The following is a 25,058-nucleotide window of genomic DNA, read 5'->3' as shown; positions in this document are numbered from 1 at the left end:
TTAGGGGCAGGGCTCACGGCCCTGTCCCAGGAGCCCATGTGGGGGGGGGGGGGGGGGGGGGGGGGGTGTGGTGGTGGGGGGTCACAAGCCTGTCGTGGAACCGAGTCTCAAGGAGAAGAGGGGAGTCCCCCAGGCCAGAGGGACGCTGTCAGGTGTCAGGGGAGAGAGACCCCGTCCCTGGTGGCCTGGCGGGGGCTGAGGGCAGAGGCCCCGCTCACGTGTCAGGAGGATCTGCACGTCGTTCTTTGTCAAGTAGACGCAGAGGTCGGCAAAGTAGTCCTGTAGTAGTCCTCCTGGGGCAGTGAGGGAAGTGGAGGGCGCGTGTGTCCCTGCGGCCACTGAGGGTGGCCGGCGAGTCGGCGTGGACAGGAGACCAGAGCCTGGCTGATGGGGCCCGTCCTGTCCGCCCTGTGGGGCCAGCGCCACTGCCCCTTCTGGAGTGGCCCCCGGGTCGTGGAGCTGAGCTGTCTAAGGTGGCAGCTCGGGGCGAGGGTTAGTTAGGCTGGTGGGCGCCGGGGATGGGAGCGCAAGGCCACGGGGCCGACACTTACCGATGAACCTCATGGCCGCCAGCTTCATGCTGTGGTGGGGGCTGCTCAGGTACATGAGGGCCTGCATGAGGAACTGGTGGTAGCTGCCAAAGTTGCTCTCTACCTGGTGGGGGGGAAGAGACAGCAGCCCATGGCCGGGCTGGAGCCCAGGTGGCTCCCTGGCCTCTGTGACCCGGCTCTGCCAGCCCAGCAGTTCCGAGGCCTGAAGGGAGGAGGCCCAGGACCCCCGTCTGGGTCCAGGGCCAGGAGGCTGGGCCCCAGCAGGGGTGAGGCAGGGAGGGGCTGGCAGAGCCGAGGCTCCACAAGGTCAACCCCTTTTTTCGACCCCATCTCAGGTGGGAGCCTGTGTCACGGGATCCAGGACCTTCCATGTGTGCCACCCTCCCTCACTGTCCTGAATGTCCTCCAGGACGTCGCCTCTGCCCCTCCCACCCGTGCCTGGTTCCCATCCCATCCCCAGCTTCAGCAATGCACGCAGGGCCCGTCAGAGCCAACGCTGTGTGGGGAAGGGCCGGTGGGCCCCTCTGCACCAGGATCGGGGCCTCCTCGGCTGCGTGTTCTCCAGGGTGTGTGCTGCGAGCACGAGGGGCCTGCAGCTGCCACTTCTCAGAGGGGAAGACAGGGAAAGCCTCAGGACCTGAGGATAAAGCCAAACTAAGGAGGCGGGACAGGGGACACATCAGGTGGCTTCATTCCAACTGCTGGGTCAAGCTTTCCTGGGGCTGCGTCCTCTGAGCCTCTTCAGGCTTATAAACCAGCTCATTTGACTCCCGAAGCCCGCTTGAATTGGTTCTTCTGTCACCTGCACTAGAATGCTGACAAGTGCCATGCCACTCCTCACACTTCACAGAGAGATCCTTGGGCTCACTGCATGTTTACACCCAGGCCACGGTCTACCAGGATGGGGGTGCTTCCACAGTGGGAGCACTGTTGCCAGGTCACCCCTGCCCAACGTGGGGTCCTCCCGTGGGCCGTCCTCCCTCTGGCTCCCCACTCGCCGGGCTGACCCTCAGAGCCGCCTTTCCACCCACCTGCCTTCCTTCCCTCTTTCCTCCCGCAGTTCCAGCCACGGCAGCCTGGCAGCCACGGAAGTCCTCCCTCCAGACCCTCGATCGGAGTCACCTTCTTGTCACAAACACACAGGCTAGGAATTTGGTCATCAACTTGTGACCTTAAACAGACAACCCCTCTCTGCTCTGTGCCCGCGCTGGGTGGCTGACCAGAGACACTGGCCACCGCCAGTCCTCTGAGCCCTCCCAGAGCCGACCCCAGGGCTTGCAGCCGGTTTCCTCTCAGACACCAGGCCTCCCAGGAGGCTGGCCGATCCCACGTCTTGGAGAAGGAAACAACTAGGAAGGGTCTGGAACATTCTAACATGGCCAGAAGGAAGGACGTTTAAAGAAGAAAAGCAGAGGGACAGCGCTCACAGGAAAGACACTGCAATAGGAGGGCAGCCACGGGGCGGGCTGGAGCACCCTGCCCTGCGCATAACGGCGAGGGTGGCCGTGGAAGTAACAGTCTGTACAGCAAGCGGACTCCATCGCAGGCCAGTGACAGACTGAGATGTGTCCCCTGAAAATGATCCATTGGAGTCCTGACCCCCAGGACCTCAGAACAGGGCCTTATCTGGAGACAGAGCCTTTCCAGAGGTGACCCAGGTGAGTGATGTCATGTGGGTGGGCCCTGATCCACTCTGACTGGTGTCCTCGTCCAGAGGGGAAGTGTGGGCCCAGAGACAGACACGCACGGGGAGAGCGCGGCGTGCAGGTCCGGGTGACGCTGCCACAGCCGGGGGACCCCCCGGCAGCTGGAATGGATGAACGCGACAGGTCCTCCCTAGCGCCTTGGGAGGCAGCATGGCCCTGCCGACACCTTGACCCTGGACTTCTAGGTCCCAGAACTGAGACAAGGAGCGCCTGCGGTTCAGGTCCCTGGGCTTGCGGCGCTCCGTTAGGGCTGCCCCAGAAACCAACACAGGCCGGGAGTTAATTCCTAACGCTGCTCAAAAGAGAGGCGTGGACAGAAACAAAACAGAAAGGAGGTTGTGACACAAAAGAAGGGACACTGTAACCTAGAGTATTTGATATCTTACTGGCGTTTAAAAGTGGGAATGTGTTTAAATATGGACATTTTGTTTCTTGTATTCATGATTTTTGAAAATAAGGTATTGACATGAACCTGCTCCCATCTGCGGGGCTGGGAAGAGGGGACCGTGCAATGCAGGCAGCAGGGAGAAGCCAGCCGTTCACAGGTCAGCCCTGCGGCCCCCTGCGGCCCCCAGGCCGGGACAGGGTCCGACAGTGCCCCACAGGGGGCCGGCGGCCTGCGAGCGGAGAGCTGTGAATGACCTATTTTCAAATACTAGTGAAAAATACATAGTCCACGTCTCGATTATGATAAAACACCAGATGAAAGGCGCTTTTAATAAGGCTCGCAGGCTGGGTCCACGTGTCAGACAGGAGTGCGGCAGGAGCGCTGGCTCCTGAAGAGGGAGGGGTCTGGGAAAGACGCTGGCCTGGTGGCGGGAGCTGCTTCATGGTGGCAGCTGTGCAAGTGACATATCCCCGCGGACAGGGCCCCACTGTCAGCAACACCTGGCCGCGAGTCCTGGCCACAGGCGTCAGTGGAGAACCAGGCCCTGAAACCGGGGCCAGCCCGAGACAGCAACTATTTTCTTTTGAGTAAAACTACAGAAATCCTGGGAAGGTGCAAAATGGGAAAATCTCTGCAAACCCAGGGAAGTCTAGACGGGGAGGAGGGGAGCCTAAGAACAAGAGGGTGAAGCGAGGACGGGGCAGGGAAGACATGCGGCCCGGCCTCCAGCTCCAGCCCTCGCCGTCTGCATCTTGTCTGCTACACTCAAAACAGTCAGGAGAAGCTGATGGCTAAACTCAGGCCTTGAGTTAAGCGATCAGCGGCATTTCAGTAAGTTTGTGAGCAATATGTAAACAGATGTGCAGGGAAATGCACTCTGTGAAATGCACGAGTTGCCTTAGTAATGGGCAAATGTAACGTCATAATGTTGACTGTTCGGTGTTTTCATAGGTGCACTGTTTAGATATAAATTAATAAGATTGATAAGTTGGGTACTAAATAAAATACAAATGACAGTGCATACACCTTCCCATGCCCAGAAATAGTTCCGAGATGAATCTATTAACAATCTGTTAACATTCTAACATAAATTTCTTTCAGAGTCCTTAGCTGGACTAGCTAAGGGAAACCCCAAGGGCAGAAGTGGCGGGACGAACCCAGAACCATGGGCGAGTGAGCTGGGGCCCTGCCGGCTCCCCGGTTGAGGTGGCATCGACTTGGGCTGCCTGAGGCACCCCTGTGGGCAGACCCATCAGGGCACACGTGGACTCTGGCATAAACGAGCCACCTCCAGAATCCAGAATGGACAGACTCCAAGGGTAGGAAGAGAGCCCAAAAGGAAGTCGTCTCCATCTTGGCCTGGTTTAGGAGCAAGAGATAAGAAACGCTTCTTGAGGACGGTAACCGCGGCCAGGAGCCACGTGAGGATCTGGAGCTGGGTTTACACCGCCTGCACCCTCTGGGACCTCGGCGACGAGAAGTCAGTTAGATGCCGGCAGTGGGACGCCCGGCAGGAGCAGACACGAGACTCTGCAATGGGTCCTCTCGTCCCAGTGCTGTGGGACACACACAGAGCAAGGCCCGTGATTCAAAATGCCAAGATAGATGAGGAGAAAACCCAGCACGAGCGAGAGCCAGAAAATACCACCAGTGGCAAGACTGGACCCTCAGGTGTGTCAGATAAGGATTTGTAATGACTACATTTGGGGAAAACGGGAGCTCATGAGAAGAGAACGCGAGGCTGTGCAGGAAGAACCAGCAGGCTTGTCAGAGACACAGAAGAGAAACCGAATAAAAACTACAGCCATTGATAGGAAAAAGTCAGTAACCGTTTTAAGAGAAAATCACACATGGATGAAGACAGAATTAGTGAGCTGGGAGATAAATCTGAAAAACTAACCCAAAATGCAGCATCCAGAGGTAAAAGATGGAAAGTAGGAAGGTGAGGTTAAGACACGTGGATGATAGAATGAGAAGTTCAGACACACATGGAATGTGGAACATTTCCGTGCCCATCACTGATTTTTTTTTGGCCTCTCAGCTCCAAATTCCCCCATGTTGCCTGCTCTGGAAGAGTGGATCTGGGCCCTGTGAACAACTTCCTCTGCCTATGGCCCACGGTGCGGCCGGTGGACAGCCACAGAGGGCTACCGCAAGAGGCAGGGGCTCTCCTCCCGCGCCGACGCTCGCTTTGCAGGCTTGTGCCGCATCAGGCCCCTGCGGCACGGGGCGGCTTCCTTAGCGCCGGGGCCCTGCACGCATCCGGCTTCTCCAGCACTCAGCCCCGCAGGGCACAGCGACCAGCACCATGAATTGGGAGCGGCTCTTCCCCGGCCTCCCCTGGGGCAGTTTTGCAGCAGGGTCTCCTGTGCCATCTCCCTATGGGTGTCACTTGTCCTGGCATCTCAGAGAGCTTATTTCCAGCAATTTCTCCTCCACACAGACTTCTCTGCTCCTGAGCGAGTCACGGCTCTGCTCTAAGGAGGCCTGGCCCTCACCTGGGCAAGAGGGGCCCTCACCCGGGCACTTAGCTCAGCTGAGTAGGCGTGGCTATTCCATGTCACGTCACAGTACACTGTGTCACTTGTGCTACCGCCCTGTGCCCACCTGTTGTTCCTGCTCTTGCTACATCCTCTAGAGTTCTTTCTACTATCGGCCAACCCCTTCTAGCTCCAATCTTCTGCTGAGGTTAATAATCCTTTATACTGACCCTTCCCTGCTCACATGACCCTGGGCTGTCTGTCCCCTGCATGTATCCTGATGGATACAGGACAGTGACAGTCACCACCACGGCCATGAGGGGTTGAGTGCAGCAGCCCCTTGGGCCCCCAGGGTCTGTGCTTCGGCTGGCACATCACCGTAATCCACCACGGGGGACAGCTTGAGTACATGTGGTGCCACTATGTGCGCTGGGTCACCAGCGTCCCATTTCCCATGGGCAAGGAGCTCGGCTCTGCACCAGAGTCGAAAGGCACAGCCAAACTCACCCCCAATCAGTCTTTGCAGGCCGGTCTCGGGGACCACTCCCGGCAAGAGTGCGATTGCACGGAGCGGGGGCGAATTTCCTATCAGACCCAAAAGCACGAACCGTGGAGAAGCCGTTCATTCGGCTACTTTAAAGTCTGAACGTTCTGCACACCAGAGAGACCATCAGCAAAGTAAAAGGACAAGTCACAAACTGGACAAAAACAGCTGCAGGACAAATAACTGGCCAAGGACCCAGACCCGGGTCGCAGGGAGATTTCACGGCTCATACACGTTTCTAAGCAAAAGACAAAGAACCCAACACAGAGTGGCTGAAGGACCGAAACAGGCGACTCAGAGCCGAGGCACCCCGGCTGGCTCCCAACCCCGCCCAGGAAGGCGGCGCCCATGTGGGACGCTGTGCTCACAACTGCCCTGAGAGGGCTGCCCTCTCCCCTGAGACCTTCGCTCCAACAGAAGGCAGCCCTCCCCCACCTTTGGGCAGCACCCCCAGGAAACGTTCGCCATCTCCCAGCCTGGGCAAGGAGCCCCCCGCCCTCGAACCTCGACAAGACCCGGTGGGGCCCAGGGATGCTGGGCCCGCCCACGCCCTCGGTCAAGCTGAGGGAGAATCTGGGACTTGGGTCGCAGTTGCCGGAGGCATCCTAGCTCGGGGACCGCAGGCCTGCTCCACTCTTTGGCAGAGTGAGCGACGGGAGTCAGAAATAAATTGGCTGCTAGAAAACAGAGCTGTGGGGTTTCTTGCTCACACCACCCCGTTCACACCCACCTCCGTCCACATCTCCTTGGTGGAGGACGTAGGCCCCGGGGTGTCTGCGGGTTGAAGTTTGGCCCATTCCTGGTTCTGGTAACTAAAGGACCGTCCCCTGTCTGCACCGGGACATGCATGGGTGCAGGCACACGGTGGGCGTGGTCTCCCGCATGGCCCACCTTGGAGGCCCTGCGCTCCATTGCTGAGGGAGGATGCCTCCCTCCCAGAGGCTGAAGTCGCCAGCCCCGTGCAGAGCGGGCACTTAAACACCCGCAGGACCAAGTCAGATACCACTTAGGGGGTTCCAGCGTCTCCCCCTCCCCATCCAGGGGCGCCTGAGAGGGTGCTGGGGGGAGCCAGCATCTCACCATGTAGATAAAGATGTCGTTCTCGGCGCCCAGGCCGCTGCCCCAGGCCAACTTGCCAAACAGCTCCTTCCGAAACTCCCACTTCAGCAAGATGGCGCAGCGCAGGAAGGTGAACTTGGTCTTCTGTGAGGCCAAGAGGCATGGGTCACCACCCTCCCTGTCATCAGGCCCTCCTGGGCAGACTCCCGGGAACAGTGGCTCCTGCAGCCTGCTGCCCCAGGGCCATCGAGCGGCCCAGCCCAGCAAGGACCCCACTCCCAGCTGTGTCCGGGCCGTGCAGCCAGCATGTGCCATGGAGGGGAGCTGCACCCCCAAACAGCGACTTCACCCTCAAGCCTGTGGCTGTCCTGTTCCAACTCACACAAAGGCTCCAGAGAGGCCAGTGTCACCAGGGCCTCCCTCCCAACCCCAAGGCACTAGCCCCTCGCTCACAGCACCCCCGTGCCCCTGGTCTGGGACACCTTTAGAGAGGCTCTGTGTCCCTGTGACGGGGAGCACTGTGTCTCTCCAGGATGCATGTGCTGAGTCCTAACCCCCAGCACCTCAGGACGTGACTCTGTGGAGGCAGGGTCTTCACAGAGGTGATGAAAGTAAGTGAGGTCACAGGGCGGCCCTGACCCAGGCTGACTGGTGTCCTTATAAGAGGAGGAGATCAGGACCCAGACACACACAGAGGGACGATCATGTGAGGAGGTGCCGTCTACACACCAGGGAGAGAGGCCTCACAGGGACCCAGCCCTGCCCGCCACCTTGGCCTCTGCGACCGTGTCTGCGGCATGTTGCTGCAGCGGCCGAGCTGATAAAGACAGCCCCATCCCGAGCCTGGCCTCTCCCTCCCTTGCTGAATCAGAACTGGCCCGCTCGGTTTTCACTCTCCCAAACGTCAGCCTCCTGAGTCCGCCCTTCCAGGGTGCTCTGGGCTCAAGCCTCTGTCCCCTGGGAGACTGTGCTCCTTCTCTCCAGCACCTATGACAAGGCTTGGTCAGGAGGACCTTCTGTCCCCCCACCCCCCGCCTCCCCAAGCCATGCCCACCCTCACCTTCCTGCCCATCCCTCAGCTCAGAGGACACCCCACCCTCCCTCACTAGGAGGCCCTTGGCCTCTGGGCAGCTTACGCCAAGACTGCAGCTTCTGAGGCCTGGTTAGAGGCCCGCCTCCCCCAGACAGCCTCCCCTGATTACCTCAGCCCTCTTTTCCTTCTGAATTTATTGGCCGTACCTGTCAGTCTCCCTCCTGGAGGCACCCCTGCCTCATCCTGGTCTCCCATCCACCCTTCCATCTATCCGTTCATTCAACCACATATTCACTCAGCAGCTGCCTCATGGCAGGCTCGGGGCTAAGGGCTGGCCTTGCAGACCTGGCCCTGAGGCAGACCCCGTCCCTGGGATGGGGGTTCCCAGCCAAGTGGGGCCACCAGAGATGGGTCAGCAGGCTCTTGGGTCTGATGAATCTGGGGCACAAGCAGAAAGGAGGCAGGGGACCAGAGGACAGTGGGGAGGGGACAGGCCCTTGAGGCCATGGAGGAGGAGCAGTCTGAACAGAGAGTGGGTGCCCAGGACCAACGGAACATCACGCTGGTCTGTGGGTGGGGGTGGAAGCCTGGAAGGCTTCCCTGAGGAGGAGGTACCTGCAGGGGATCTCAAGTGAGAAGCAGGTGCTCCCCGTGCAGAGATGAGAAGGGGCACTCCAGGAGATGGGAGGCGTGACCTAGGAAACGCAGGCCTGGGAAACTGCTGGTAGTACAGGGCTGCCCCTGGGGATCCCTGGTGGGAATTAACCTGTGCCTCTCCCGGGTGGTGGGGGCCCTTCAGCAGGGCGTGGTCTGCACCACCACTGGGAAAGGGGGAGCAGGAAGGGCCTGAACGCCAGGCTCTGGAGGCTGACTCTGTGTGTGTGTGTGTGTGTGTGTGTGTGTGTGTGTGTGCACGTGCTGGGGGAGGCCTCTGAACCCAGGGTCCTGGACAGCGGGAGAGCCTGGGGCGGTGTGGCCTCTCCTGGGCTCTGTCTGCAGCCCATCTGCAAGGCCAGGTCTGGCCCTCCCCACGTGGCCACCTGGCGCTGGTCTCCTCACCGGGCTGGGTGCTCCAGAGCCGCCTCCGCCCGGCCACCCGCTCCCCGGCCGTGCCCACTGTCCAGGCTGCTGCCCACTCACCGTGACCACCTGGGGGCAGGAGTCGCCCAGGTGCAGCAGCAGGGGCACCAGGGCGTGCCAGGCGTGGGTCCGGAGTGCCGGCCGTAGCTTCCTACCACCGCTGTAGATGACACTTCCATACAGGAAGATGGCCCCCGCACGCACGTCCCCCTGGGCCTGTGGACGGATGTGCCAGCCACCCCTCAGCCGGGCGACACTTGCCCATTGGAGCTGCCTCCCGTGCTGCCCGCCACCACCGCATCTGGCCCCTTCCTCCTGCCCACTTGGCCTCACATCCGCCCCTTTCAGCTCAGAGCCGGCCACCTCACCCACCACTCCACTGACCCTGCTGCCCGGGTCGCCCCCAGCACCTGTTGCATCAGCCTCTCACACGGGCCACTGCCTTCTCTCCTGGTTGTCCCTGCCCCTCTGCCACCCCCTCCGCATGTGCAGGCTTCTCCTGGGCCGACCGCTTCTCCCCGGTCTCCTCCCCTCTGCCACTCCCAGCAGACTCTGTGCCAGATCTGTCACTTCCCAGCTCTGCAGCCCTGGGCAGTCTCCTTTAGTGCGTGACTCAGTTTCACCTTTTGTGAAAAGGGTCAACAAGTGTGCCTATGTCCCTGGGCTGTCCTTCTACTCCTCCGGCCCCACCTCGTAGCCTTTCCCTGACAGCTCTGGCAGGCCGCACCGCAGGTCTGGGACACCCGCGCAAACGGAAGCTGTCTGCTTCCCCGAGGGCCTCACCCTCTGCTCTCCCTCACCTCCAGGAGTGCAGCCTCCATCTCCCACCTCCAACACCCCAACTACAGCTCAGCCCGTCCCCCGCCAGTGGCCCAGCCACCCCCGAGGTCCACCCCAGCCTGTCTGCCTCACCACCCTCACCTCACCTGGTTTACCCACAGCCCCTCAAGCCGTTTACCTGGCCCCAGGCTTGCCTTCCATTTTCCACATGGCTGCCGATGTGGCAGGACCACCTGCATCTTTCTAAACATAAACTGCCCCCTGCCCTCTCCCCAACCCCAGCCGCCACCCCCAACCCCAGGCCATCTGAGTGTCCCCATGTGGCTTGGGGATGGTTATTTCTGAGGCAGCCCATGGGCCTCACGCAAACTTCCTTCCTAGGGCACAGTTCCCCCTGGGCGCCACCTGTTGACTTGTCCCACAAACCCCCAGGTGGTGGTGATGGGGGGGGGCAGGTTGCAGCTTTAGCTGCTCTGATTGCCGGGCTTGGGCGGCGAGCTGTGCAGGCGCGGGGCCTGGGGCACCCTGTGGCTCACGTGCTCGAACAGTGACAGCAGGCGCTGGGCGATCTTGAGGCTGAGTGTGCCAACACCCTGCCCGCCCAGGCAGTGCACGATGTCGCCCAGGATCTCCATTAGGCCAGTGAGGTCCCTGGGCTCAGGCTTCAGGAAGCTGTCCAGCAGCCCGACCAGCCGGTTCCGAAGCAGGACCACCTGTGGGGAGACGCCGCGGCCCCCTGCTTGCCCTGCGCCCTCGGAAATGCTCTTCCTGGTTCTCCACCAGCACCACCTCCTCCGCTGAGCCCGACTGAGGCTGCCTCTCCTTCCCTTTCCTGCCTCCCTCTGATGCTCAGCAGGGGTCTCAGTCCCAGCCCTTGGGGCGCCATGGAGCACAGATGTGTTCTAGGAGACCCAAAGGGCAGGAGGAGGAAGGACGGCCCTGTCCAGCCCAGTGTGAGTCCTCCGATGCCAGATGGAGCACGAACAGGACCACCTGGCAGGCACGCTGTTGGGTAAGGGAGTCCTACCTGGAAAGGAGGCCAAAGTCGCTGACCTCAGAGCTTCCTCCAGCTCAGAAATTGCAGGACCCTCAGTCATATGCAAGGAGCAGGGTCTCCCAAACACTCCTTCCCTCGCCTGCCCCAGGCCTGACTTGCCTTCTCTGTCCAATTCAACCCATTGTGGAGGCTCTTTTCAAATGCCGCCTCCTCCCTGAAGTCTTCCTGGGATAGGAGTGGGCATCTCCTCCTCTCACCTTCTTAGGGTGCATCAGGATACTGCTCAGGCCCTTCAGGCTCATGGCCCGCACCAGCTGGTTGGGGTTGTTCAGGCCCAGGTTCAGGAAATTGTCCATGGTTTTCCGAGACGTGTACTGGGTGAGCTCTTGGCTATTGAGAAACTGAATAGGGTCAGCACAGTCAGCCCACCAGTTAATGACGGCTGCCAGGGAGAATTGGCCTACAGCACAGCATGAGATGGTGAGGTTAGACATAAGAAAGCACTTTCAGACGGTGAGTGGGTCCGGTGTGGAAGGCAGAAGCTAGGATGCTTTTATATGGGAGGGGGGGCAATGGAGGTCCAGTTCTCTGACCTCCTTCCTAAGCGCCAGAGGGCACTGGTGAGGGGCAGGGGTGGGGTCGAGGAGGGGCTGACCTCTGTGATGATGAGGATGGCCACGATATTGTCCCGTTCCTCAGAGCTCTTCAGGGAGATGACCGCCTGCCCCAAGACAGCCTTGACCTCACAGTCGTAGTGGGCCATGGCCCTGTCAGATGGAAGAGGCAGGCGTGGAGGCCCTGAGGGCTCTATCTTGGCCAGGGTGACCCCCTCCCCCTACAGGCCTTGCTTACTCAGGGCCATGGTCCAGGCAACTGAATCTGGAGTGCAGGGTCCCAGTGTGGGGTGCAGGAAAGGCCCCATCAGGGCTGCAGTTTGGCTCTTGGTGCTTACCTGGCCAAGAGGGTCACCCCCTCTGTGTAGGTTTCCAGGTGCTCAAAGAGCTCCCAGGCCCTCAGCAGCTTGAGCTCGGCGAACACCTCCCAGTAGTTGGTGGTCCAGAAGAGACCCTTCAGGGCCTCCAGGCAAGTCCTGGGGCAAGTGGGGGTGTTTAGAGGAGGTGAGTTGGGGTGAGGGGCCCAGTTCCCCATCTGCAGCACAAGGTCGGCGTCTGCATGCCAACCTGCTCTCTGCCACGTGGGCCGGGTGAGCGGAGCCTTCTGGCTTCCTTCTCTCTCAGGGTCCACTCCCGGAAACTCTTGGCTGCTCCTCCCCCTGTGCCGCACCCTGGACTGCAAGCCCCCTGGGTGGGCCAGAGTTCAGTCCTTTCTGGGTCCCCAGCTCTCAGCCCACCAGGGGTTCCATGGATATGTGGGAAGAACCAGAAAGAGGGGGAGTTGGGGTCCCGTGAGGTGGCTGGGCCCCCAGGCCTGGTCACGCGTCTCACCTGCAGGGGCTGAGGGTCCTCGCCTCCAGGATGTCCTCCTGGTAGTCGGAGATGCCTTCCACCGCGTCCAGCTCAAACAGATAGTGGAGCTGTGTGAGCAGGCCCAGGAGGATGCCGGCAAAGGCCCAGCGCACTGTGGCCTTGTACTCCCGGACGTAGAGGAGTTCGTAAATGGTGCCCAGGGCCTGCAGCAGGTGCCAGAGCAGGGCCAGACGGGGCACCATGTTGGTCCCTGCACAGGGCCTGACTCTACTGAGCAGAGGAGCTGAGAGCAGCAGCTGCAGGGCTGCCCTGCCCCCAGGCCCCGCTGCCTGTCACCTGGCTGGGGCCAGGAGAATCCCAGTGGCTCTGGCCCCATCCTGGGGCTCAGCACCCGGAGCCCTTGGCTTTTGCTGAGAACCTCCACCATGTCACCCTGGCACCCCATGGGACCCTTGAATGACGACGCCATTGCCGAGGGGGGCCTGGGTGGGGACACAGGGGTGTGGGGCTGCTCACCAGCTGGGAAATGAGCTGTGCCTGCTCGGGGAGCCTGACGAGCTCTTTAGGGGGTCGCAGCTTCAGCTTCATGTAGAGCAGGGTGACGACCTTACGGGCCAGCCGGTTGTTGGTGGCCAGGGCTGTCCACAGGGGTATGACCTTCCTGGGAGGCAGGGAGTCTGGTCCCACCAGCTGGCTGACCACAAGGGGTGGAGGGGCCAGCAGGACATGACCCCCAGGACAGCAGGATGGCCTGCCACACACGTTAAAGTAGAAGTGGCCAGGCCCCCTAGGAATGTGAACCCCTCCATCTGGGGGGGTCCAGGAGGCTGTATCCTGATGACCAGCAGGGCTGGGGACTCTGCTCCAAGCTCTACGAGTGGGCTGGCTTTCCCTGACCTTGGCACTCGCTCCCTCTTCACACCTCCTCGCCGTGTGACCCCGAGCAAACCCTGTCCTTCCCTAGCCTGTCTCTTCGCTCATAAAGTGGGGCTCCAACCCCAGCAGAGCTCACTCCTCCGCGACCCAAGGACTGAATGAGCCCCGCAGAGCCAGAAGTGTGGAGGGCGTGTCTCCCTGGGGTAGGAGGGGTGCTCGTGGATCTGCATCCCTGAGAAGTCCCTGCTCCCCGTCAAAGGCCTGGGGCCCCATGCTGGGCCGATGCTCCCTGAGATGCTCCAGGAGACGCCGTGGTCCTCCAGCCCCGCTGACTTCAGAGCCCACACTCACCGCTTGGGCCTGGTGAGAACGCGGCTTCGGACTCAGCCACCGGGAGCTGAGACTACGTTATAAGGAGCTCCCGGGAGACACTGCTGGTCCTCAGTCTGCGGTCCACAAAACACAGCTGGGAAACCCCACCCAGAGGGGCAGCTGGGACTGTGCGTGCCTGGGACCCTGGGGTGCTGGTTGGAGCTGTTTCGGGGCCGTGTAGTATTGTCAGGTCACCCAGTTGCCCTCTGGCCCCCTGCAGGTTGGCCTCCAGGGGCTCTCTGAGTCTGAGGGCCCTTCCATGCTGAAAGCTCCTCCTTCCTGCTGGAACTGCTGGACCCTCCACTAACCCCCTCAGCCTGGGACGTCCTTGGGGACGCCACTGGCCCTGGCTCTGGAGTCTAGCAAGGAGGAGGGAGTTAGGCCGAAGCTCGAGCACACTTCTGCCCTTCCAGGAACGGAGTCCATCCAGGAAGTGTCTGTGGCCTGGGAGGACCGACCACGGATGATGGACAGGTGTTCACGTTTGGGTCATGGATGACCTACCTCTCTGAAGGGTGGCACAGGGACAGCAGCACCTCAACTGTCTCCTGGGTGTGCTGGGTGCCCAGCATGGTCACAGCCTTCATCATGGTCTGCAGGATGTTCTTGAAGATGATACACGGCAGCTTCAGGAACAGGCCCTGCAGGATCTCGGCCACCTGTGCAGGGATGGGTGGGCGGGAGAGGGCCTCAGGGCTGCCCCTCCAGCTCCTGCTCGCATCCCCTGCTGGGGCGGCCATCCACCTCCTCCGTGAGGGCATCTGGTCTCCTCTGCCCACAGCCTGACCCCTGTGTGATCCCTGCGGCAAGACGAGGTATCTGGACACATGTAGGACACATTGGGGACAGCGGGTGGGAGAGGCCTCTCGGCTCAGGCTGGCGCTGCCCCTGCCATTGCCACGGCCTCGCTCCACCTCTCTTTGTCCATGTGAACATGGGAATCAACCCCGTGGGGCCAAGGCGGTTGACCAGGCCTGGCAGCCCCTGTGGAACGTGAGTGTCCATGTGGGTCGTGGACTGGGTTGTTCGAGCCAGACTGAGGGCAGTCAGATCCTGGACGAGGGGAGCGATTTCTCTCTCTCCCGCTGAACCCGGCTGTGAATGAGGTAGAGTGTCACCCCGATTGCCCATGGCAGGGCCCTGGGACCTCGAGGGGAGCCAGTCAGACAGGAGGGGTGAACCAGGGACCCTGGGGCACCGCCGAGGCTCAGCCTTGCTGACAGGGCGGTGCTGTTTCGGGCAGCTGGAGGCAGGGCTGTCCAGGGCTGAAGGCCAGGAGCATCCTCAGGACCCACTGCCTCCGGGCGGGCTCCGTAAAGAGATGTGGCGCACACGCACACGGGCAGCCTTTGACATGTGGCCATCCTGCTTCCCCTCAACCCCCTCCCTGCCCAGCAGGTCCTCCCAGTGCCTGCAGGGAGGCACTCGGCACACCGAGGAGAGGGCTGCACCCGCAGGCCTCAGGCGCAGGGCCCACCTGCTCCGGCTTGATGCTGTGGTCCTCGAAGATGAGGAGGAGCAGCTGTGCGGCCAGGTCGCAGCGCAGGCGGTTGCGGCTGCAGAGCTCGTGCAGGAGCGTGAGGATGAGCTGCGTGTGCTGGGCCACCGTCAGGTTCTCGTCCAAGGCCTGTGCCAACGGGGCTGGACTGAGGGGCCGAGGGGACCTCCCTGGTCAGCAGCCTTCCAGGCTTTCCCCAGTGCGGGCTTGGGGAGCTGAGAGGCACTGCTCTGACCCAGAAACAGAACAAATACCAGGTGCACAGACGTACAGGAACCCCAGAAGGGCCATCTTGAGCCCCTGACCCCAACAGGCTGTTGGTGCCCTGCAGAGCTTGCCTCCACAGGCCATGGGTCATGGCCCAGTGGCTGAAAGTGTGGCCGCCGTAGGCTCACAGCTGCCCCTTCTCTGGAGAATTGCTCTGGGGACAATGGGAGCAAGCAGCCTTGCCCAGGAGGTCAGGCGCCCCCCACCCGTAGCCTGCAGCCAGTGCCTGCCTCGGGGAACAGGAGCCCCGCCCCGCCCCAAGGTGGGAGCAGCTCCGCGCTGCAGGCCTCGTGGTGGGTCAGGCTGAGCACACACTCCCCGCCGTCTTGTTTCCCTACGCCCTCCTCCTGGAACACGTCCTCGGCCTCAGCAAACTGCACTGGAGTTCCCGTCCCAGGCTCTGTTTCTGGGGGACCCGGGGCCCCCTGGAGGGATTCCCAGGGGAAGACCATCTGTACAGAGGTGTCTCTGCTTTTATCACAGCCTGTCCCCAGAGCAGGCTGGACATCAGGCTCAGCGACTTTCACTTGGCAGGGGGGGAAACTGAGGCACAGAGAAGTTGGATGGCCTACCCAAGCCACCCAGCCAGTTAGGGGCAGAGCTTGGAGTCAAACCCAAACCCTTGACTCCCAGTCCTGCACGAGGGGAGGGCTGAACCTGAGAAGACCGCGTGCGAGGGAGGGTGGGCGGAGGACAAGGGAGACAGCCGGCCTGCTTGCCTGGGACTGAGGCGAAGTCCCAGCAAACCCAGGTTGTCACCCTAGTGAGGAGTCACAAAGGAGAGGCCAGAAGGAGTGAGGGGGCTGAGAAAGGAGGTTCTGAAGATGTCAGCATGAACCCTAGACTCGCCGTTCCAGGGGGGCCCAGGCACCCTCCGAGTCAGAGGTGGCAGGGTGCGGGGTGGGACTTGAAGGGGAAGAGAGACAGGGCGCTTTCCCAGGGAAGAACTTCGGGGTCCTGGCTCTACCTGGTCTGCCCCCGCCCCGCAGGTCCCATGGGGCCTCGGTCAGCCCCATCCGTAGAGTGGGCAGAGGAGCGGGTGGACCAGCTGGGTCCCATGATCTTGGGCACTTTGGGGCTCTGTGCGCCTGTCGACCCCCCCGGCCCAGCTCGCATGGGCCCCACCTTCACCAGATTGAAGAACCTCGTCTCCGACTCTCTGTGGGCCCTGACTTCAAAGCTCCTCATTTTGTTCAGATACGTGAACTCCGCTGTGCTCCCTGTTGCGGGACACTCGGTCGGGGGCCTGCCGCAGCCTCAGGCGCGACCCCTCCTCTCCAGACCTCCAGGGAGGCCCAGAGAAGCCGCGGGGCCGGGCCAGTTCCCAGGGAAGAGTGGGCCCACCCTGCGCCTCCGCCCTGCCCACAGCTCACCCTTCTGCTGGATCAGGAGCTGGAGGAGGAGGCAGACACACTGGCGGGAGCGGCTCTGGGTGGCCTTGTCCTTGTCCCGCCACAGCAGTGTCAGCAGGCCTATCTGGTGGCCCAGCATGGAGGGCATGGCCTCTTCCTGGGGAGAGCGGGCAGTGAGCAGGCCCGGCCTGGCTCCCTCCCACCACGTCCAGGCCTCCTCCCAACTCGCTAACTCTCTGTCTGTTCCCCAGGCGGGCGAGGCGGCTTGTGGGCGAGGCGCCAGGTCGGCGTCTGCACAGGACCCTGGCCCCGGCTCTAGGGAAGCCCTCCGCCTCGGACCCCGGCTGTGTCGTCTGTGGAAGGTGGCGTGGTATCGCCTCTGAGGAGGAGGCGGTGGTGTTCCTGCGGGTGTTTCCCTGGGTCACGTGTGCACGCGTGTGTACGTATGTGTTTATTTCTTCTGGCTGCTTTAAGCTTTTCCTGTCTCTCCTTGTTCTTCAGCAGTTTTTGCTGTGAGATGCCTTGATGTGGTTCTCTTTGCGTCTGTCCTGCTTGGGGTTCACTGATATTCTTGGAGCGTTGGGTTTATATTTTTCATCAAACTGGAAAATTTCCAGCTGCTGTGTCTTCAGCTCTCTCTCCCTGCCCCTCTCCTCTCACCACTTTCTCTGGGACTCCAGGTGTATTTGATTGTGCCCCAGAAGTCACTGAGGTTTTGATTATTCCGCCCCTAGTCTTACTTTTTCCTCTATATGCTTCACTTTCTATCATCCTGTTTTCAGGTTCACTGATATTTTCTTCTGCAATGTTTGGTCTTCTGTTAAACCAACGCATTGAATTTTTCATTTCAGATATTGTATTTTACAATTTTTAGAATTTCCGTTGGTCTCTTTTTTCCAGTTACCATTAATCTATTGGTATTTCATATCTATTTTTTATTGTGTTCATATTTTCCTTTAAATTCTGGACATGTTTATAATAGCTGTCTTAAAGTTTTGTCTCCTCATTGCATCGCCTCTGGCATTTCTGTGTCTACTTCTGTTGGCTGGTTTTTCTCCTAATCAAAGGTGACTGTTGCTCCTTCTTCACTACGTCGAATAATCTTTTATTGGACACTGAACACTGTCAGTGTTCTATGGCATTTGTTCTGGTGGGCAGCTAACTGATGCTTTGGAGGTTTGGGTGTAGGGTTTTCGTTAGGGCACATTGAAAGCAGCCTTGACACTGGGCCTGGAGGAACCCTGCTCCTGAGGAATGGCTCTTATGGGATGTTTGTGGGGTGGGGACATTTGATTCTGGAATAGTCGGAAATCTAGCATCTCCTGGCTTTCTGTGAACTCCAGTTGTCCTTTGACAGCTTCACAAAGTCTCGCCCTGCACATGTGCTACTCAGTCTTCAGTTGAAGACCCAGGAGTACCCTGTGCAGGTTCTGGAGCTCCTCCTCTCTACTGCTGCCCCCTCTCCAGGACTCGCCCCCCAGACCCCAGCTGCCGCTGTGTTCCTGGATTCCCGTCTCTGCCTCCTCAGCTCAGCAGCCTTGGAGCCTCCTCCCAGGGCTTTAGCCCAGAAAACGCCTTCAGGCAGAGAGCTGGCACAATCGTGGGCCCCCGTCCGTTCTCCATATTCCAGGGCTAGCAGTCCTGCGCTGCGTCTTGGCACCATCCGAAGTCAGGTGTTTTGTGTGTTCTGCCCCCGTTAGAGCTGTTTATAGTGGGAGAGTAAGACTGATGCCAGTTATTGGCTGCACGGGAGGCGGTGGGTAGTGACATGAGAGAGGCACAAACAAGGGAATTTTCTGAGATGCTGGAAATGTAAATCCCGATACATTTATTTTTAAAAAGTCACTGGTCTGTCCACGGAAGATTTTTGCACTTTATCATATGCCAATTTTACTTCAATAAAGCAGTGTAAAAAACTTGTATGTCCCCTTGCAATCTTCACAACCCAAGGGTTGGGGGGAGTTGGGGGGGCTTCTGCAGTGTCTCCTCTGAGCGTCTGGCCTCAGAGGCCCAGGGAGTGTGTGAGACAGGCTGGACTTAGGTAGGAACTGCTGCATGTGGAGGTCAGACTGGGACCTCTGCAGCAAGCGGCCCTGAGGCTGGGCCACGCAGGCTGAAATGAGTGTCATGGGACTGGGCTTAGTCTCGTGAGGGCCACAGGGGAGTGGGGACAGAGGAGGGCCCTGCTCCGAGGAGGGAGGGCGCACCCTGCCCACCTGGCCTGTGTGCACCTGGGATCGGTCTCCCCACGAGGGAGGGAGTGCGGCAGGCCTGTCCTCGCCACTGTGTGGGTCCTGCTCCCTCCAGCTTCCGGGAACAAAGCTAAAGCCCCAGGACACCTCATCCAGTTAGGGGTGCTTTCAAGTCTTTCACTTCACTCGTGAATTCTTTCATTCAATAAATACATTATTGGGTGCCTTTTTGAAAAGTTAAACTAGGCTCACAGGCAAAGTCATATCTCCAACCTGAACCTCTCTGCTCACCTCCAGACTGGTGTATCCACCCGCCTGCTCAGCACCCCCACTTGCGTGCCTGTCAGACATCTCATCCCAGCAAGCCCAACAGTGAACTGGTCTGCACCCCCGCCCCCATTAAGGACGTGTCCCAGTGGCAGATATCACCCTAACAGCTGGTGGCAGCTCCATGTTTCCAGTTACTTAGGGTGAAATCCTTGGGGTTATCCTTTTCCAACATTTCATATCCACCCATCGGAATTTCCTGTTGGCTCTACCGTCAAACTATACGGAGAATCTGACCACCAACGCCACGAGCACTGATGGCGTCCCGTCGGCATCTCCTCGCCTGACTCCCTCAGCAGCCTCCTGCCCAGGGTCTCCTGGCTTCTGCTCTCACCCGCCTCAGTCTGTTCTTGACTCAGCAGCCAGAGGGAGCCTCTGGAAGTGTTGCAGTGGCTCCCCATTTCTCTCTGTCCAAAAAGCTGAGGTCTTTAGGAGGGCCTGCAAGGTGCGACGGGAGGGCTGGCAATGCCGACCTCTCGGCCGGCCTCTCCCGTCCAGCCCCACGGGCGCCTCCCTGCAGCCTTGGCTGCCGACCTCGTCTCTGCTCAGACACCACCTTCTCAACGCGGACTGTCCCAGTCCGCTATCTCTACTTTTAGATTTTTTATTTTATTATAATTTCAAACTTCCAGAAAGTTGCAAGAACAGCTCAGAGAATTCCCTGTGCCCCTTCTGTGGGTTTTCCCATTGCTTACACTTTGCCTCACTTGCATTTTCCTTCTGTGCCCTCCTTCCCTCCCTCCCTGTCTCTCCCTGACTGGAGACATTGGGGGTTTTACCCCAAATACTTCAGCGTGCATTTACTTATGTAATCACAGTGCAGTTATCCAAATCAGAAAAGTTAACGCCGATCATTGACACGGTACCAGCGTCAACGCTTAGTCCACATGTAAATGTCATCAGCTGCCCCACACTACTGTCCTACACACACCCGCACGTGTCTTTTTTTTCTTGGTTCCGGATCGTGCATCGCTCTTAGTTTTCTTAGCTCTTTAATCTCCTTTAATCTGAAATAGTCCAGCTTTTCTTTGTCTTTCTCGACACTGACATTTTGGAAAAGTACAGACAGGTCATTTGGGTTTGTCCGCCGTTTCCTCCTGAAGAGATTCGGGCCATCTCTGGCGGGAGAGCCCCGGAGCGCCGGGTCAGGGGGCACGAGGCGTCCCAGCACTGATGGCGGCGGCCTCGATCGCTTGGTCACAACAGTGTCTTCCGAGGGTCTCCGCTGTGAAGTTACTGTTTCCCCCTTTGTAATTAAATCGCGGTTTGTGGGGAGATTCTCCGAGTCGACTAGTATCTTGTTTCTCCTCACACTGTCACCTGCTGGTTTTAGCACCACTGCCGACCTTGTATGTCCACACTCCCGTACTGTAAGCGAGCGTCCGGCTGTGCGGCAGAGGTGTCCCCGCCCTGCGTGTGTAGTTGTTTGTTCGCGCCTTTCTCGGTGGCTGCAGGAGGGACCGGTGGATTTGTGTTTTGTCCAGTTGGTTGTGTCTATTAACAGCACGGTTTCTCTGATGCCCTACCTGTCTTAGGTTTGACCAGCCGGGGCCCCTTCAGCCCAGCTCTTGTGTCCTCTCTCTGTGTCCTCGTCATTCTTGGGGAGCCTCCTTGCTGTCTGGAATAATAAGGTGCCCTGGGCTCGTCTTGCGCTTTCCCTGACCCACCTCTAGAATGAGCTTTTTCCCCAAATAGCCCTCGTTACTTTTAGTGGGGAACGGTGTTTAGAACCAGAATCTAAGCACTAGGTTCTCATTGTTCCTGTCGTGTATGATTCTAAGTCTTCTCCAGGGATGCACATGCGCGCTGACACACACACACACACACACACACACACACACACACGCACACACACACAGAGCCACAGCTGTCCTTACATCTGTAGGTATATATCTGCATCTACCTATATTTTAAGAGTTATAAGTTCAAACTTATGCCTCAGACTCCCCTCCGAAACCACAGCTACTTCCAAATCCTAACTCATTTCTGCATTTGCAACGGGAAGACACCTGGCTCCCATTATCCTTGGCGTAGTTCCTCATTTTTGCAGTTTAGAATACAAATTTCAGAATTTCAAACCAATATCACTGTGAAACCTAAACTACTGAATTTGTTTAAAATGTGCTTACAGTTTTTGTTATTTAAGGTAAAATTTACCTGCAATGGAGCAATCAGATGTCAGGCGTGTAGTGGGTTTGCACACGACCACGCGGTCCCCACCTCCACGGGTCTGCAGTTGTTCCATCGCCCCAGGAGGCTCGAGTGAGTTCTCTTGTGACTGGACCTCATGTGGATGGACGCACGCCGTGGGGCCTCCCGCCTCTGCTTCCATGCTCTGCGCCTCTGCACCGTCAGGTGGTTCCTTCCTTTGGTGCTGACTGTTAGTTCACTGTGTGGCTATCCGTTCTCCTGTTGGGACCTTCGGGTTGCTTCCAGTGGTGCTATTATGAATGAAACCACCATCAATATCCCTGTGTAAGTTTTGTATGGATTTATGTGTTCATTTCTTTTGAGTAAGTACTAGGAGCGGAACTGCACGGGCACAGGGTGGGCCGGGCTAACTTGATAAGAACGGCTGGAAGTTTGCACCATGCGACGTTTCTGATGGCTCCACGTCCCTGCCAACACTTGGTATAGTCAGTACTTTTCCTATTAGCCTTCCAGTGGGTGAGCAGTGATGTCCCGCCGTGTTTTGTTTTGTTGTGTTTTTTTTTTTTGAGGAAGATTAGCCCTGAGCTAACATCTACCTCCAATCCTCCTCTTTTTGCTGAGGAAGACTGGCCCTGAGCTAACATCCATGCCCATCTTCCTCTACTTTATATGTGGGATGCCTGCCACAGCATGGCTTGCCAAGTGGTGCCATGTCCGCACCCGGGATCTGAACCGGTGAACCCTGGGCCGCCCAAGCAGAATGTGCACACTTGTGAACTTAACCACTGTGCCACCGGGCCGGCCCCCCACCGTGGTTTTAATTTGCATTTCCTTAGGACACATTATGTTGAGCACATTTGCTGTCATGTGCTTTGTAAGAGGCCTAACTTTTGCCTGTCTTAAAAGCTGAGTTATTTTGTATTGCATGGCGGAAATTCATTCGTCTTCTGGACACACATCTTTTGTTAGATGCGTGCACTGCACATACTCTCTCCAGCCTGTGTCTTGACTCGATTCCCTCGATAGTGTCTGTTGATGGACGGAGATTCTAATGTTGCTGAAGTCCATTTTACCAGTATTTTATTGACAGTTCCTGCCTTCCACATTCTGTCTAGGAAATTTTTGCCTATCCCAAATTTGTAGAGGGATTCTATGTTTCCTTCCGGAAGCTTTGTGGTTTTGGCTTTTGCATTTGGTCCTGTGGTCCGTCTTGGACGGTTCTTGTTTGCAGTGTGAGGCAGGGCGAGGGTCATTCTCTCCCCGCTCAGGCCTACTTGATCTGGCACGTCTGTGGGAAGCACTTCCCTTTCCCCAGCCAAGAGCTGCAGTGCCTTTGTGGAAAGTCGATTGACTGTGCAAGTGGGGGCCTGTTTCTTGACACACACACACCCCCCCCCCCCCCCACGATTCTTTCCTGTTGATCTGTTTGTCTGTCTTTACTCCACTCTCACATGCCCGGCAGTGGCAGTCCCCAAGCTGGCTCCTTTTCCGGGCCGGCCTGGCTGCTCTGGGGCCTCTGCACGCGGCCGTCACCTCGAGCTGCTCCCTCAGCCTGAGTACTTTTCTTCCCTCTAGCCGCCTGGCTTCCTGCCCTTTCTTCCTTCAGTCTTTGCTTTCTGGCCTCCTTGCCCTTGAGATCTCACAGACCACCCTATTTGATTGTGACCCCTGCCCCAGGACTTAGCGTGCTCCCAGGGCGGGGCCTTTGCTCAGTGAATACTGACTGCAAGAATCAAGGGGGAGGCTGGGAGGAGAGTCCAGCGTAGAGGCGGGAGTGTCCTGGGGATGGGGGGCCTGCTTCTCCCTTCCCTAGAGGCCCCGCCCACCTGGCTGCCCTTCCAAGGGTGGCGGGGTGTCAGACAACTCACGGTGAGCTTCACGTGGTCCACCACATACTTCAGGAGCAGGAAGATGGAATGCACCACCCGCTTGCGCTCATGGATCTTGTCTGACTTCAGCCAGGGTTCTGTGTGCTGGGACAGAGAGAGGAGATCCCAAGGCACCGGTCAGCCAGGGGGACCCACCCTCGCCTCCTGGCTCAGACCAGGCCCTGGGCACAGCCGCTTGGTCATGGGTGATGAGAAGTGTGGCTGTAGTCGCTCTTGCCCCACCAGAAGCTGCACCTCTCTCTGTCTGTCCATGAGCCAGCAACCTCGAGTGAGGCTGGGTCTGGGGCCACGTGACAGCCTCAAGTGATCAAGAAAGCCCTGGGCTCACGGGAGCTCTGGAGGCAAAACAGTGCCCCACAGAGCCCTGAGTTTGCCTCAGTGGCCTCGGGCTGTGATGGCTGGGGGGCAGGTGGGGCATTTGAAGGAGGGCATGTGGAGAGCCCGCAGGCCACTCCTGAGACTGCTCCTCCTTGACAAGACGGTGCCGGAAGGTAAGGTCAGTGGGTCACCCTGCTCCTGGCAGGGTCCTTGGCTCTTCTGAAACACCCAGCGCAGCCCTCACAAGAGGAGAAGGCCCCTGGGGCACTTGGGGCAGTGGTATAGGGCGAACCTCCCAGGCGGGCCCTCTTGGCAGCTCCTTTATGTCAGGGTCCTACCCTGAGTGGACCCTGGAGAGTCCAAGGCCAGGATTGGAGTGGGCACTGGGAGCCCCTGACTCCGCGCCCCACACCGTCCGCCAGCCTCACCTGCAGAAGGAAGCAGATCTCGTCCATGCTCTTGTTCTCAGAGACGAAGTTCTGGAGGAGTAGGTCGAGTGCCTGCATGGACTTCTGGTACAGCATCTAACGGGACAGATGGCCGCCTGCTGTCACACGGCCTGGGGGTCCTGCCAGCCCCGTGGCCCTCCCTGGCCAACGCCCTTGTTCATCCCTTACAAGGCACCTCGGGGAACTGCCATGGGTGAGAGTTCAGCTCCTGTCCCTGTGGGGTACCTGTGGGGATGGTGATCACGTCCACCCACCTGGTGGGTGAGGACACACAGCGCCCGCGTGGCTGCCGGACTCTTCAGACCACGACTGCTGGGGCTGTTGTATCCGTCTCTAAGACCCCAGAAGGGAGCGGAGCACAGGGAGCTCCAGCGTCACTGGTGCACGCACCCTCCCTGGGGGCTCCTGGGCCGGCACCCCTTGGTGTTCCTCCCGCCGCTCCAGCATCCCACAGGTCTCTGCTGCTGCTCATCTGCTTTGTTTGCTTTAAACACCGCTGTCTCTCAAGGGCTAGTCCTGCTCTCTTTCCTTCACCCCTGCCCTCTTGGTTCTCCCTGGGAACATTTTTCAGTGGATGTCCCCAGATGTTCAGATTGCAGGCAGCCCATACTGTGCACAGACCAGCTCTCCCCAACAACGGAAGGCAGACCACCCAGCACTTGGCTCTAGGAGTCGCTCAATTGTTAGATGAATAAGTAAATACATGAATATTATATGGCGCTGCATAAATGTTTGCCGAGTGTGGAAGTGACTATAGCGTGCACTCCGTAAGAACCGGTTAAGTGAATGAGTCTGGGTTGTTCCTCTGCATAATAGTGTTAGAACCTGCCCCTTGGGCCAGCCCAAGGATCAGAGATTTTTCGAGTTCGGGGGAGGCAGTATATGCTGTAAATGCAAATAAGAACCATAAATACAATGGGCATCCTTTATAAGGACGATTCTCTAGCCACAGATTCCTTCCACGGGTATTTGTAGAGCACACGCTGTACGCACCCCACCGGGGGGAGGGGCGAAATAGTTGGAACCAGGCCTGGCTCCTGACCATGAGAATCTCCCAGTCCAGTTGGAGAGAGGCAAGAAGAACAAGTTGTAAAAATCTAAGAAGAACAACAATAAACATCTAAACCAGTTGGAGGTTGTGCGTTGCCATTTAAGTGCTATGGAGAATGAGAGTCATCAAAGAGACGGTGGAGAGCCACTTCTCTCAGAGGCAAAGGTGACCCAGGCTCATCTCTGGCACGTGGACCTCGCCCCCTCCCCTTGCTCCTTCCCGTTTGTGGAATGGTGTTGAAGGCCACGGCAGCTCGAGTCTGCAGGACAGA

General features: G+C 58.8%; 1 protein-coding gene across 1 annotated transcript in view; it reads right to left on the bottom strand.

Annotated features, from left to right (window-relative positions):
* The window catches only part of LOC124228157 (maestro heat-like repeat family member 5), a 65,958-nt gene that overhangs the window by 622 nt on the left and 40,278 nt on the right, over positions 1-25,058 (bottom strand). The window contains exons 14-29 of the mRNA XM_046642493.1: positions 23,716-23,811; positions 22,949-23,053; positions 16,432-16,567; positions 15,265-15,464; positions 14,771-14,920; positions 13,798-13,952; positions 12,562-12,706; positions 12,064-12,248; positions 11,571-11,708; positions 11,274-11,385; positions 10,876-11,019; positions 10,158-10,334; positions 8,902-9,057; positions 6,750-6,872; positions 552-654; positions 90-293 (exon numbers count right to left, since the gene is read on the bottom strand). Of these exons, the coding sequence (XP_046498449.1) occupies positions 90-293; positions 552-654; positions 6,750-6,872; positions 8,902-9,057; positions 10,158-10,334; positions 10,876-11,019; positions 11,274-11,385; positions 11,571-11,708; positions 12,064-12,248; positions 12,562-12,706; positions 13,798-13,952; positions 14,771-14,920; positions 15,265-15,464; positions 16,432-16,567; positions 22,949-23,053; positions 23,716-23,811 (2,329 nt within the window). The remainder of the gene's footprint in view (positions 1-89; positions 294-551; positions 655-6,749; positions 6,873-8,901; positions 9,058-10,157; positions 10,335-10,875; positions 11,020-11,273; positions 11,386-11,570; positions 11,709-12,063; positions 12,249-12,561; positions 12,707-13,797; positions 13,953-14,770; positions 14,921-15,264; positions 15,465-16,431; positions 16,568-22,948; positions 23,054-23,715; positions 23,812-25,058) is intronic.

The sequence above is a fragment of the Equus quagga genome, chromosome 16 (genome assembly GCF_021613505.1).
Source record: "Equus quagga isolate Etosha38 chromosome 16, UCLA_HA_Equagga_1.0, whole genome shotgun sequence".
Taxonomy (NCBI): domain Eukaryota; kingdom Metazoa; phylum Chordata; class Mammalia; order Perissodactyla; family Equidae; genus Equus; species Equus quagga.
Note: the sequence above shows the minus strand (reverse complement) of the source record. Positions and strands in the feature narration are given on the sequence as shown.